Genomic DNA, 14,711 nt, shown 5'->3' on the forward strand with positions numbered 1-14,711 from the left:
ATTAGATAAAATGACTGCATAAACTTCAGTCTGTTCCTAACAAACCCTGCAATTCAGATGTCTGAATCAATGACTTGTTTCCCTGCAGAGCTTCCTGTCTCCAGTGGCCTTTGGTTTTGGCTGTGAGTATTTCTCTCAGTATGAAGAGCAGGGTGTGGGGATCCAGTGGTTCAACTTGAGATCCAGCCCCATGGAAGGAGACAGCTACAACTTTACCACCTCCATTGTGATGCTATATGTAGATGCTGTCATCTATGCACTGGCCACTTGGTACATTGAAGCTGTTTTTCCAGGTAAAGCATCTTTCTGTGAGCAAACGCAAAATTATATACATGTAGTTGTAGCTGTGTATTAATTTGATAACATGATTTTGTGGTTTCAATCATGAGTGTGTAGATGTGCGCAATGATTCAAATGTTTTGGGTTTGTGAGATTCTTTTACTGAATCTCTTATGCTCATCAAGGCTGCATTTATTGATAAAAGTTATCAATATACAGTAAAACAGTAATATTGTGATAATATATTAATTTATATACATAAGCGTAATTTATTCCTATAATGGCAAAGCTGAATTTATAGCAGCCAATACTCCTGCTCCTGTTCTCAGCGCCACGTGATCCTTCAGAAATCATTCTGATTAAATAAATCTGGCACTCAAGAAATGTTTCTTGTTCTTATTATATAACGTGTGATGTTTTCAAAATGTTTTTATTTCTTTATATTTGTGTGGAAACTGTGATATTTTAGGGTTCTTTAATTAATAGAAAGTTCAAAAGAACAGCATTTATTTGAAATTATTATTGATATTACTGAATTATTAACATTTCAATTATTACGCTATTTGAAATCTTTTACATTATTCGAGTCTTTATTGTCAATTTAATGCATCCTTGCAGAATAAAACTTCCCCAAAACTTATGAACAATAGGGTACATTACAAGTCTTATAGTTCTCAAAAAAAAATCATTATTAAAATAAAATAAAACATTGTGCAAACCAATTAATAGGGCAATACAAGAAAAAGAGTTTAACCCTAAGACATTCCTGTTTCACAGCCAGCTATAAGGTAAACTGCTAGAGCATTGGTAAAGCTATTTAAAAAGCAAAAGTGGGGTAAATATCTATGAAAGTGGGGTAAATATCTAGGTCAATCATAATAACATAGTACCATGTTGGTACATGTCAAACAGAAGTTGTTTGAAAACTTCTTGGCTGATTAAACATAAGTATATGATCGTCTGTGTAAATACACTCATTGTATTGAATTATTCTGTGTGCAAAATGTCAGTAATTGGATGTGTTTCACAGGTCAGTATGGGATCCCCAGACCGTGGTATTTTATCTTCCAGCTGAATTACTGGGGTGGAGTTCCATTAGAGGTGGGGTTGCCTATTCCTACAGCACCTAGAGAGGAACCAGATGGTAAGATCATCAAACACCAAGTGACACTGAGTTTGTAATACAGAAGTATTTGTTTTAGGACAAAATATTTGGATTAATAGTCTTGGGTGAAGATATGTAGACCATGTTTTTGATTAAATATTTTTTAATTCTAATATTTTTTACAGATCGGATTGAAGCAGAACCAACAAATCTCATTCTAGGAGTTTCTATAAGGAACTTAGTGAAGATTTATAAAAAAGGGGCCAAGCTTGCAGTCAATCACCTTAACATGAAGTTCTATGAGGGCCAAATAACCTCTTTTCTGGGTCACAATGGAGCTGGCAAGACAACCACCATGTGAGTCCTTAAATTATCACATATGCTACATTTAACATAATTTTTAACTTAATTTACTTTATCATGCTCAACCAAATGATTAGCTAATAACGGCATCACTTTATGATGATTTGACTCACAGGTCCATTCTAACAGGACTGTTTCCTCCCACTGCCGGTACGATATACGTGAAGGGAATGGACATTCGCACAGATATGGACATCATCCGCAGGACTCTGGGTGTTTGTCCCCAGCACAACGTCCTCTTTGACATGTAGGGCACCAGTCAGCAAAAAGCAAAAGAGTGATACTGTGATAATTTTGTTTGTATTTTGGTAATTCTACTCTGAAAGTTTTTGTTGTTTTTTATAGTGTATACTGGTTATTTTTATGTTAAATAATTATTTTTAACTGATTATATTATATATATTATATCATATTGATATATTTAAAAATGGTACTACCACAGTATTTTTTTGTAATCGTTTTAAAAAAAAACTTTCTATACTATATGTTTAACATTTTTGCTTTTCTCTTGTATGTCATTGAAGCCTGACAGTGGAGGAGCATGTGTGGTTCTATGGACGAATGAAGGGCATTAGCATGGAGGAGGTGAAGAAAGAGATAAATTCACTTCTGGAGGACGTGGGCTTACAACACAAACGACACGAGCAGACTAAAAACCTTTCAGGTAGGTTAACAAATATATTAATGCATTATTATAAGTAGTGCTGTCAAATTGAGATTGTGTATATTTAAATATATACTATATATTTAAATATTTGCATGTATATACTGTACATATATTTATATAATTTATATTAAACATAAATAGTTTATATATTAATATAATCTATAATTCTTTAATATATACCTGAATGAGTGTGTATTTATAAATACATAATAATTATACACAGTACACACAAACTTTTATTTTGGATGTGAGTAGTCGATTTGACAGCAGTATTTCAAAGCAATTCACTGTTCGATTTCTGTAATGATGTTCTCTAAATTGTGACTTACCTGGCTTATTTTGTCTTTCTTGACAGGTGGTATGCAAAGGAAACTGTCTGTTGCAATCGCTTTCATAGGTGGGTCAAAGGTTGTGGTCTTGGATGAACCCACTGCTGGTGTGGACCCCTACTCCCGCCGCGGGATTTGGGACCTTCTGCTCAAATACCGTGAAGGTCTTTTAAAGCTTTGCCTTTTGAAAATGAATATAATCTACTGGTCTATCAGCTACCAGACTTAACACCCTTTGAATTGCAGGCCGCACCATCATTCTGTCCACACATTATATGGACGAGGCTGATCTCCTCGGTGATCGCATTGCAATCATTTCTCAGGGAAAGCTGTGCTGCTGTGGAACGCCGCTCTTCCTCAAGGCACATCTTGGTACAGGATATTACCTTACCCTGGTCAAGAGAGAGATGCATAGGACACCCAGCAGCATCAGCACTGGCAAACTCCCTTCAACTGCAGTAAGCAAGGTGAGATGACCCCTATGAAAAGCAGAAGCCAAGAGGGTCAGGACGTGTATTGCAGTTCTTCTTGAGTGCCTTGACTTAGGGCTAGACGATTCATCGAAAAGTAATCAAAACCGAAATTCAGAACCTCTAACTGACGTAATTTTCCCATTATGGTTATTTTGGTTTTAATCACATCACTCAAGTGAGTGTGCAGGCACACGGAAATATTCAGGAGCAGTTATCTTTGTTTATACAATCTGGATGCTCATAATTACTATGGTAATTGCATGTTTATACAATTACACAGTTTATACAGATAAGTTAATCGCCGTTCTTGTATGCACTGGTACACGCACACACAGACCCGCTCAAGCTCCGTAGCCAGAGAGAGAAAGCAAAAAAAAATTAAAAAAAGAGCTAAATACTCGCAATCGAGGTAAAATGTTCAATTAATCAAGATTTTGATTTTAGGTAAAATCTTTTTAGCCATACCTTGACTTTAACTCGTCAGTTATACCAAAGATTCCTAGACACTTTTGTCAGTTGAAACCATAGACCGTAAAAAAATATGGACGACTCGACATCATCCGTTTCCGCTTGCCATATTTGAAGCTTTCAGGCGCCCTTGCACGGCGTGGACATCTTGGGACCGAGTCTGCGCAGTAGCGATTTCGGGACCGGAGTTGCGCAGTAGAGCGCAGGAAGTAGAGCAGGAAGTACAGTCGCGATATCAAAAGCCCGCCCACACTCTCGCAGAAGCAGAACAATTAATTATGTTGGTGTGAAATAAACAGTTATGGAAATGTAGAAATTAAAGCTAAAGCTCTAATCTGCTCCCAAAAATTTCGAAAAAAGTCCGTTAGTGCCTCAGTGACATCTTCACTCAGAGAAGCCGTCAGTCTCAGCTGTCAATCATGATGTCACACCCCCCGTTTTTATAGCATCAAATAACTAACTCAAACTAAACTTATTTTTAAAACGAACACCTGAAATGAAATCATCGTGATGATAACTGCCTTCAGTGACATAAACTAACTTTGGGGGAAAATTTTTGAAGTGTAATTTTATTATTTAGTTTGCCTCGCGTCCATTAGAAAACACAGAGGGGCGGCTATACTGGGACCGGTCAAAAGTCTCCCTCTCCCTCTGAAGCGAAAGCTTCAGTAAATGAGAGGGAGACTGCAGGCTTGGTTGAAACCCCTTAAACGTAAAACTTTAGTTTCTACCACAAAGCAGCTCTCCAGTATGTTCACAGTTTGCCTCAGAGCACACATATCCATTACGTAATCCCATCGGACCAATAGTAGTTCGAAGGTGTTCATCTGGAGCAAACTTTTCCATAGTTAACTTTGGCAGGCTTTTTCGAACTCCCGAAATAAACTCTAAACAAACTTTGTGTGGACCTAATTTTGTTTGAAATGACTTAACACCAGTTTGTTCTTCCTTTTTGCTTGAAGTATGTCAGGGCCTTTAAGCGATAGGTCTAAAATCATTGATTTTAAAAATTATTTTACTTGGTGCACTATGCAACTTTCCATCCACTAGAGGCTGCCTATTCAAAACAAAGGCATAGTTTGATGACGCCAAGTTTGAGCACAGTATCTTGGGACATGTGGTCTTCACCTTACAGCCGGTGGAAAATAGGACACGGGCTGAAAGCATGTTCATTGATGCGGTTATTAACGTTACTGTAATATAAAGCAGAACAGGACCGAGTGTTGTGGAGCTGAGCACGGCTGCTGGAGCGATTGTTAAAGAAATACCTGCCCTCTATTTCCATACAGAATACATTCCCTCTATTTCCGCTTTTCCGGTCATGAGTATAAGGTAAAGCAGCTCTGTTTATCATAATAGATACATTTAAGTGTGTTTAAAATGATGTTATGACGTTACTCTGTACGTTTCCTGTGACATGTTCACACTGCTAAGAGAAAAGCACTTCTGCTAAATAAACCGAGGGTAACGCAGATATGACGCAATTGACAGGCGACTTCCTCAAACGCTATGCTGACATGTCCCGGGTCCTTGGTTAAAATAGCAATTTTCTCAAAATTTACAACTAGTTGGAAACATTTGGGATACTGTAAGTACTCAACTGAACAAAATATATAACACTGGCCTAGTGGTTTTTGGATATTTTACTGCTAAAATGCTACATAGTGCACCTTTAAGTTGCAAACCTTGTACATAAATGCACAGTAAACATCAAGTTAGGAATGAAGATAGAGAAGAAATTGAAAGAGAGTGTGAAGAAATAGTTAGCAAAGATTTATTTTGTAATATACTCAGTTATTTTTTGTTGTTCTTTGCTTATGGGTAAAACAAAGTTTGAAATCCCTTTGCACTGGTAAACTGTTAGTACACATCCCTGACACCACTACTGCTGCTGAGAGTGGCGTTTAGATGAATATGTAAATATGTGCTGCATCCTTTCTCTCAATAATAAAAGGAACACAATGGTGAGAAAACAGAACTGAAGAAAGCATCTGATCGCAGCGATGTGGATATGTTTGCACAAGTTCTAAAACTCAGCACTCCAGTCAAGTCACATCACATTTATTTATACCACTTTATACAATATATTGCTTTAAAGCCACAAATATCATAACTGTTATCTATAGGCCAACTGTATTTGAGATATTTATTTAAGAAATTAATTGCAAAAAGTAAAATTTATAGTACATAGAATATCATGTCGGAGTGGGATTTGAGTGAACCTTGTTTCACGTGTGTGAATGTCACATTGTTCTGCTTCGCTCACATGCTCTGTCACAAACTCCCTGCAGTTTTCTCACAAATCCCCACTCTGAAAACCCTGAGTTATACAAATCTCTCCTGCATAATATTCATCAGTTCTCTGTGTTTCAGGACAGCGAATCCTCATTAAGCGATGACACAGGACTGGGCAGTGAAGAGAATGGATTCGGTGGGTACAGCTTTGCCTTACAGGAGTTGTTTATTACATCTTAACACATTGTCTAAGCTGTCCGGCGGTGCCCGCAATGTCTATTTTAGTGGCTGGTGTTGCATGCATTATAAATCCAGTCACCTACATTATCTAAGGGCCCTGATACTTTCCTATCTTAGATGTTGCTGCCCTAATGGCTCTTGCACAGCAGTATGTCTCTGATGCTCAGCTGGTGGAGGACGTTGGTAGAGAGGCGGTTATCAACTTGCCCCATGCGGCCTCGGAGGACGGCAGTCTTGCCCTCTTCCTGAATGAACTGGACAAACGGCAGGGCGAGTTTGGCGTGGTCAGTTATGGGTTGTCAGACACCACGTTAGAAGAGGTGAGACGGTTTGTTTTCCCCCACTGATAATTCTCTCTGTAAAAGGATTTACCCCTCACTGAAGTTCAAGGTTGTGGTATACATGTCCGTCAATGGCCAGTCAATCCCACTCTGGTGGCAATAGAGGAAATCCCTCTTAAACCTTTGTGGGTTCTAACATTAGTTAAAAATAAACAGGGACTAAGTAAAGGGTGTTTATCCTCATGGCTGCTGTTGTAATCTTATGTCTTTCTGCCATGTGGCTTTGCAAGAGTGTAATATTTAGTTATTGCTGTATATTTTAGATCTTTCTGCGTGTGGCAGAGGAAACAGGTGTGGATGCGGACCCTGAGGAGCAGCCAGCATCTCCAGGCCACCAGGGGGCGCCATCTGAAGACACAGGTAAATGAAGATAGATTTCATACCCTTTAAGCTAATCAGATCAAATCTGTGGCTTGTTGCATAAATGGTTTAGACTAATCTTACTAGTTAGTCATCTAATTTATTTAAGACTGGCCATAATTTTTTTTATGTCTGTTAGGGAAAAAAGTAGATTTGAATCCAAAAAGTAAGATTACCCCCTTAACCAACTGCTAGTTGGTCAAACTAGTTCTTAAGGCATATGCTGAATTCAGAATCACTTACATGTATGCGGTTTGGAATTTAGCAACAGTCTTAACATAGTGGCTATATTTATGCAACTGGCCCCAGTTTGCCTACTAATGCTCCATTCAAAGTCAAATGTGGGTTGACGTATAAAGAAGCAACATTGCAACTAACAGCTTTATAGGTGTGTTTTGCTGCATAATTTCCATACATTAGACAATGCAATGCTAGCATTTGTTTTGCAGGTGTATATTCATTTAAAAAAACATAGTTTACTTTGTTTTACATATGTATCTCTGAAAATATTTACTAAATTGAGTTTATTAACAGGCAGGACTTTTTGACAGAACTTCTACTTGCCTATCTTATGTCATAGTTCATGTGCATGTATTTTATGTCTTTCAGTCTTATACTGTTGTTTTTTGTTCATGTAAATGTTAGATGTATTGAATGAATATTTTGTTGCAAATTTTACTGACTTAAATATGTCATCAAAGTTAAGTTATCTAGCTGGAAAATATATAACAAATTTGCAAGGTTATTTTTATTTTGTAATGAATTAAAAGCAAATCACCATATTCTATAATTTTCCGGCAAAAAGTTAATTGATGGCTTTATAGCTGTCATGAAGTTACATTATAGTCAGTTATGATTGTATACGTTTTTATTTTTCCTATTGTAATTGTTTGTGTCAGTGTTGTTATTGTTAACTAAAACTAAATTGTTATAGTTAATTGAAATAAGGATGAAATAAAATATAAATATTAGATGAAAAAAATAGGTTTAAAAATGTAACTAACAGAAAAAAGGTGAAGTGCTAAATTTACTGAAACTAAAACTGAATAAATTTAATAACAAAAATACTAAAATTTATATAAAAAGTAATTGAAAATATTAATACATGCTATAGGAGCATACAAATACGACTTAATTCTAGTAGTTCATTTTAATTTTTTGTTTCATTTGTTTATAGAGAATATTGTTAATGACTGTTATGACAATTAACTGAAATATTATTTTTATAAATTAGTAAAATGAATGTAGTAGCCTTTGATGCTGGTATGATTTTAAATTATTATTAAAAAAATAATAAAATAACAAATTTAAACAAATAATTTTTTTTTAAATTATTTTATTGAAGAATATCAGTATATTTCTGCTGACATATAAATAATAAAGAGCATATATTATTTTTTACTGTGGTACCAGTGAAAATGTTGGCAGGACAAGCGGGCTACAAATCTGGGCCAGCAGATAAAAAACATACTATGATGATAGTATGCATCTAATTAGGTGTACTATAAGCAGAAGTAGGCTACTGCAAGTATAAATTTGAGGATTAGATTTGGTTGTGTCTTGTATTTTAAAAATGTTTTTTTGTTGTTGTTGCTCTCCTCTCTGCTTCGCTGGCAGGACGGAAACAGCCAATCAGGAAAGGTATAAAACAAAACAGGCTGTAATTAGTGTTGACAGCAGTAGCTCAGGTCAGAACAGCTGTAATGAGACGTCATTAACCAGAAGGCCTTTCTCTGGCACACAGAGGCCCAGGAGACAGAACCACTGAGTGGGGATGGTCAGGGTGGCGGTGCTCCTCTCACAGGCTGCTTCCATACATGTCAACAGCTTCGAGCGCTTTTCACCAAAAGACTGAAGTACACTCTCCGCAGTCGCAGAGGCATTTTTGCACAGGTACACAGTGATAGAACTGTCAATACAATCATTTTGAAATTATCGACTAATATCGAATGATTATGTCAGTTCCAAAATCAATCAACAGCCTTTCTTGTCAATAATACAGATTTTATGTTTTTAAATGAATGTTGAAATAATTTAGTGTCTTATTGCATTCTTTAAGTCATCATATTTACTTTTTTTAATACCTGTTCTTGGTGTTAGTGCATCATGCTGTCATTTTTTTAAACTGTTCTTTTTAACTTCATCAAAGAATCCTGAAAAAAATGTATTATGGTTTCCACAACATTATTGAACAACTGTTTTCAACATTGAAAATAATAAGAAATGTTTCTTGAGCACCAAATCATCATATCAGAATGATTTCTAGAAGATAATTTGACTGAAGACTGGCATAACGATGCTGAAAATTCAGCTTTGATCACAGGAATAAATTACATTTTGATACATTTTACAATAGTACTGTTGTTACTCTATTTTCTTTCAATAAACTCATGTTAGTGTACAGTAGTTAAATGAGACCTTTTTGTTTCAATATCTTGCATTTTATGTAACAGCGGTTAATTTATGAAGCAATCATGTTCCGCAGATTGTTCTTCCTGCCGTTTTTGTCCTTATCGCTCTACTCTTCAGTCTCATTGTCCCACCATTTGGAAAATATCCATCCCTTGAGCTCCAGCCATGGATGTATGGGGAACAGTTCACCTTCTTCAGGTACACATTCAAAGATGGAGAGCTTTAAAGGGGTGGTCCCGTGTTATTTTTTCTAGGCTTGGTTGTGTTTATGGGGCGCAGTATAACATGTCTTAATACTTCATTTATACTTAATACTACTTAAAACGCCATATTTTTCTTATATTTTGCCTTTATTCCACATCGCTGTCTCCACTGTCCTTTGAACAGCGTTTTTGCTTCCTGCTTCTATGAAGCCCATCCCATCCCAAAAACGCAATGGTCTTAGATTGGTTAGATGGCCAAATGTAGTTTCATGTATTTTTATTGGCTGAAGTGCCAAGTACAGGTTGCCGGAAATGCCATGCCCCTTACCATTACGGGCAGAAGTCACATCTGGGGCAGTGTTTATGTTAATAGCATGGGTTTATGATGTCACCAACCCAGGAAGAAGCTTGTTGTTGTCCAAACCGGCCGTTTTGGTAGGCAATAAACTGCCATACCTTTAAAAGGCAATATCTCCATTTGCATTTAACTTTCAGTGCTCTAACTTTGCAGATACTTTGTATGCTCAAACAGCAACATTACACATTAAACATTACAACATTACATTAACTAAATTTAAAAAAGTGAAATCACATGCAGCCACCCCTTTAAGGAAAAACCTGCTCCCCCTGCAGATCTTTAACCTACTGTCTCTTTCCCATAAAGCAATGATGCTCCACAGGACCCTTCCATACAAAACCTCTTGGATGCCCTGCTGGCTCCACCCGGGTTTGGTACTAAATGTATGGAGCCAAGCAGGTACGACCCCTGTCATTAAAAATACAACAACATAAAATGGTCTTTGCTGTTTAATTGATGTAACGTGATGCTTTATTGTATGTTTTCTCAGTGACATAGAGTGTTTAGAGGAAGCTGAAACAAAGTTTGTCCGGCCCAAGGTTCCTTACAGCATGTGGGAGCTCTTTCATAAAGGCAACTGGACTGTAGAAAAGCCATCCCCTGACTGTGAGTGCAGTACTGAAAATATCCGCAGAATGCTGCCGGACTGCCCAGAGGGAGCAGGAGGATACCCTCCTTTACAGGTCAGTAACATACCGATCTCAAACTTTTGAACAGTAGTGTAAGATTTTCTAAATGTTTTTGAAAGTCGCTTTTGCGCACCAAAGATGCATTTTTTTTTAATGAACAATACAGTAAAACAGTAATACTGTGAAATATTATTACAGTTTACAATTGTTTTCTCTTTTAATGTGTTCAAACATTTGAACACATTAAAAGAGAAATTTATTCTGTGATTAATTTTTAAGTTCAAAAGAACAGCCTTGATTTGAAATATAAACGGTAGTGTCACCTCATGTACAGTATGTTATATATAAGATGTGTATGCTAGCCTTTACCATACATTGTAAACAGTTAGCATGTTCCCAAACATTCATTGTTGGTATAGGTGTTTACAGTTATTGACCCATTCTTTAAGGGAAAACACATTTTGAAATAAGCAATTAGAACACTTGTTTTCTTGTTAGCAATAGACAGCTTCTTTCTATTATTTTACTTTATTTGGTGTTTTCATTTTGGTACTAACACCTTCAACATTTCATCATGTAGATAAAACAAATCACAGGTGATATCCTGCAAAATTTGACAGGTCGCAACATTTCTGACTACCTCATCAAAACATATCCCCAAATTCTGAAGAAAAGGTTTGATTTTTAATTTATTAATTCTTAAAATACTAATTAATAAACAAAAATTAACTGTTTTGACAGCACATGTTTGTCATTTTTGTCTCTCACATAAAGTCTGAAGACGAAAAAATGGGTAAACGAATTTAGGTGAGTTGATTACCATCAGAGATCCAAACATTCACCATTTAATTTCAGTTTAATTTGATGTTGGTTTACTCTCTGCTCACTTAATGCAGATACGGAGGTTTCTCTCTGGGGGCTAAAAGCTCTCAAGCTGTGGATGAATCACATCACCTGGAGGAGTCTGTTTTGGCTATTAGAAGACGCTACAACATTATAGAGGTGTGCCATCTAAGTTTTTGGTTGATTAAACAGTATTTTTGTTGAATTTTGTTGCTGGTAACTTAGCTGGTTTAAACCCGTCATGGACAGCTGTCTCCTAAAGATTGTCTGAGCTGTGATTAGTTTTCAGTAGTGAGAGAAATTAAGTTTTTTATTAAATTACAATATTTGCCCCATTACATTGATTTTCAATTTTTACCTTTTATAAGGCAATTTTTGTCCACGTTTTTACATTTAATCAATAGATTCAGTTACCAATCAAATTAAATCAGTATCAACAAAAGCTCTGCAGAGGTGACTCAGAATCTGCATCAGAAGTGTTAGGTGTTATACGGTAAGGGGGTGCTATTACGTATCTTCTAAAAGAGAATCTCCTAATCAAAACACAGGTGAAGAAGAAGCAAAAAACAAGCGATAGCATATGCAAGCAGATGCATGTAAAATATTGTGATCACCAACATTAAACGTCATGTAAATCAAAACTGCCTAATGATACAGAATGAAATGTAAACCCAGGATGAGCTATAGGACTGTGGAAGCTTTGGGGGTGTTTTCTAGACTTAATCAATTCCATCTATATCTTGATCATAGTTCTGAATCCCGTCCAGATGCAGTCTTTGACAAAAACATATTTTTTGTATTATTGTAGCTGATGCATATTGCACACACCTAGTGGACTACCACTGGATAAGTCATGTTTTGCAACTAGAATAGCATAGAGACTAGAGGGCTGGGCTCTTTTAACTTGGGACAAAAAAGAACCACACAAAACACCCTGGCAAACCACATAGTAGTAGAGCTAAAAACATTCAGAACATCTTAGCAATATTCTGGCTAACACCCAAATCCCCCTGGCATCATTACTGTCAGTTTTTCACTTTTGTTCTTTTGCAGAATGGCTCTTTAGATCAGCTCCTTCATAGACTGCCAGATGTCCTTACAGGACTCACCAGCCAAAACAATGTGAAGGTAAGTCAGACACCTGTGAGTCCTCTCTCAAGATCAAACTTCTCCTGATCTCTTCATTCAGCTGTGATGTGTTCTGTCTCAGGTATGGTTTAACAATAAAGGCTGGCATGCCATGGCATCATTTGTGAATATTATGAACAACGGCCTCCTTCGTGCCAACTTGCCACCTGACATGGAAAGACGCAAATATGGAATAACTGCCTACAATCACCCACTCAACCTCACGAAGGAGCAGTTGACGGAGATGGCCCTGTATGTAATCTCTGTTTGCTGATAGAGCTGAGGGGGAATTTACTAATGCAGCCCTTTTATTATCTAAGACAAAAAAAAATGTATTTGAACGTTTGCTGCTAGACCGTATGCAATTGCCAGACCGGGTGTGATGTAATCTATTTGACCTATGAGATTAGTGAGAAATACCTGTTTTTCCACTAAAACATTATTCTTTAAACACTATTTTTTACAGCCACTAAGGGGCGAAATATGACGATCATATGCAAATTCACAAATTTGGCTTATAAATCATTGCACCCTCTTTTATTCTTGCTTGCATGCCCTGTCTGCTAAAGAAACTATTCAAATTATGTAATAGTACAAACAGCTACAACAGTAGAAATACTGTGAAATACTAAAAAATAAAGTAATTTAACCATCGCAGCTGTTTAGCGAAAGCATACCCAAGTTTCCATGACTCTCTGTTCTGGGAAAAGGAGCAAATCTAGTGAAGCTAAACATTTGTCAATGCTTTTTTCTTTCTGGTCTTTGCAGGATGACCACCTCAGTGGATGTTCTGGTGTCCATATGTGTTATTTTCGCCATGTCATTTGTTCCTGCCAGTTTTGTGCTGTTCCTCATTGAGGAACGGGTCAGTAAATCAAAACATCTGCAGTTTGTCAGTGGAGTGAAGCCCATCTTGTACTGGACTACCAATTACGTATGGGACATGGTCAGTTCTGCAAGTTTGATATGGCTGTGAAATGTCTTTAAATGGTTATCCAAATTTATTTGTTTATATTTGTGTCGTTCTTGTGTTTCAGCTGAACTATACAGTACCAGCCACTATGGTGGTCTTCATCTTCATCTGCTTCCAACAGGAGTCATATGTATCTGAGAAGAATCTGCCTGCACTTGTGCTCCTACTCTTACTGTATGGGTGAGAAATTATTACATCACTGGACATTTACTGGTTTAGTTAATGACTCTTCAGCACATTAGTACATTTACAAACACTGCTGACAAAAATATAGGCCTATGTTTTGTTTTGGTGGTCCCCAGCATATGATATGGAGTACTGGCCTCACAGCCTGTTTCCTTCCTTGGTCACAAAAGCTGGTCCACCACCATGTCCAGCTCTAACCAGCATAAATCAGTAGTGTGCTGTTTGTTTGTTTCTGCTGCAGTTGGTCTATCACTCCACTCATGTATCCAGCCTCCTTCATCTTCTCCGTCCCCAGCACCGCCTATGTAGTCCTCACCTCTATCAACCTCTTTATTGGCATCAATGGCAGTGTCGCCACCTTCGTCCTGGAGCTATTTGTCGATGAGGTGAGGGACATAGACCACACAGATGCTGACTGCTTAGCCTGATTAACAACATGTTCCTGGGTTAACATTCTTTAATTTTTGGATAAACATTCCTATCAACCATTATTTTCTTCTACTTAAAGGGTTAGTTCACCCAAAAATTAAAATTCTGTCATTAATTATTCGCCTTCATGTTTTTTCAAACTCGTAAAACTTTCATTCATCTTCGGAGCACACATGAAGATATTTTTTATAAAATCTGAGTGGTTTCTGTCCCTCCATTGACAGCTACACAACTGACACTTTGATGCATCATAAAGAGATAAACTACTCCATATGAATTGAGTGGTTTACTCCAAATTTTCTGATATGATGAACTGGTTTAAATTAGGCTTTTATTCACATATAAACATTCATCAAGGCACACATCAGTTATGGTAATTGGAAGTTCAAGCACGCTTACTTGACGTGTGAACCAATGAAGTTTACTCTTGTGTTATACAGCCCATTTAAACTTCCTCAAGATCCAGTGACTCACGCATCAAGCAGGTTTGGTTGAGCTTCTTTTTATGTTTGCTGATCTTTAAGATCTTATTGAAGCGTCAAAGTGTTAGATGCATAGCTGTCAATGGAGAGTACAGAACTGGCTCAGATTTTATTTAAAATGTCTTCATTTGTGTTCCGAAGATGAATAAAAGTCTGATAGAGATGAACGGGTTTCATCTCTATCGATTTCTATTTAAATATATTTAAA

At 36.9% G+C, this 14,711-nt stretch overlaps 1 protein-coding gene across 1 annotated transcript in view; it reads left to right on the forward strand.

Moving 5' to 3' along the window:
• The window catches only part of abca7 (ATP-binding cassette, sub-family A (ABC1), member 7), a 38,475-nt gene that overhangs the window by 17,054 nt on the left and 6,710 nt on the right, over nt 1–14,711 (forward strand). The window contains exons 16-37 of the mRNA XM_067430776.1: nt 89–293; nt 1,310–1,423; nt 1,570–1,741; nt 1,863–1,994; nt 2,272–2,411; nt 2,770–2,907; nt 2,990–3,210; nt 6,058–6,115; nt 6,277–6,479; nt 6,764–6,860; nt 8,605–8,753; nt 9,346–9,470; nt 10,140–10,232; nt 10,324–10,516; nt 11,043–11,137; nt 11,237–11,269; nt 11,359–11,464; nt 12,359–12,433; nt 12,516–12,685; nt 13,202–13,379; nt 13,471–13,586; nt 13,834–13,978. Coding sequence (XP_067286877.1) covers nt 89–293; nt 1,310–1,423; nt 1,570–1,741; nt 1,863–1,994; nt 2,272–2,411; nt 2,770–2,907; nt 2,990–3,210; nt 6,058–6,115; nt 6,277–6,479; nt 6,764–6,860; nt 8,605–8,753; nt 9,346–9,470; nt 10,140–10,232; nt 10,324–10,516; nt 11,043–11,137; nt 11,237–11,269; nt 11,359–11,464; nt 12,359–12,433; nt 12,516–12,685; nt 13,202–13,379; nt 13,471–13,586; nt 13,834–13,978 — 2,958 coding nt within the window. The remainder of the gene's footprint in view (nt 1–88; nt 294–1,309; nt 1,424–1,569; nt 1,742–1,862; nt 1,995–2,271; nt 2,412–2,769; nt 2,908–2,989; nt 3,211–6,057; nt 6,116–6,276; nt 6,480–6,763; nt 6,861–8,604; nt 8,754–9,345; nt 9,471–10,139; nt 10,233–10,323; nt 10,517–11,042; nt 11,138–11,236; nt 11,270–11,358; nt 11,465–12,358; nt 12,434–12,515; nt 12,686–13,201; nt 13,380–13,470; nt 13,587–13,833; nt 13,979–14,711) is intronic.

Source organism: Pseudorasbora parva, chromosome 22, assembly GCF_024679245.1.
Source record: "Pseudorasbora parva isolate DD20220531a chromosome 22, ASM2467924v1, whole genome shotgun sequence".
Lineage (NCBI taxonomy): Eukaryota > Metazoa > Chordata > Actinopteri > Cypriniformes > Gobionidae > Pseudorasbora > Pseudorasbora parva.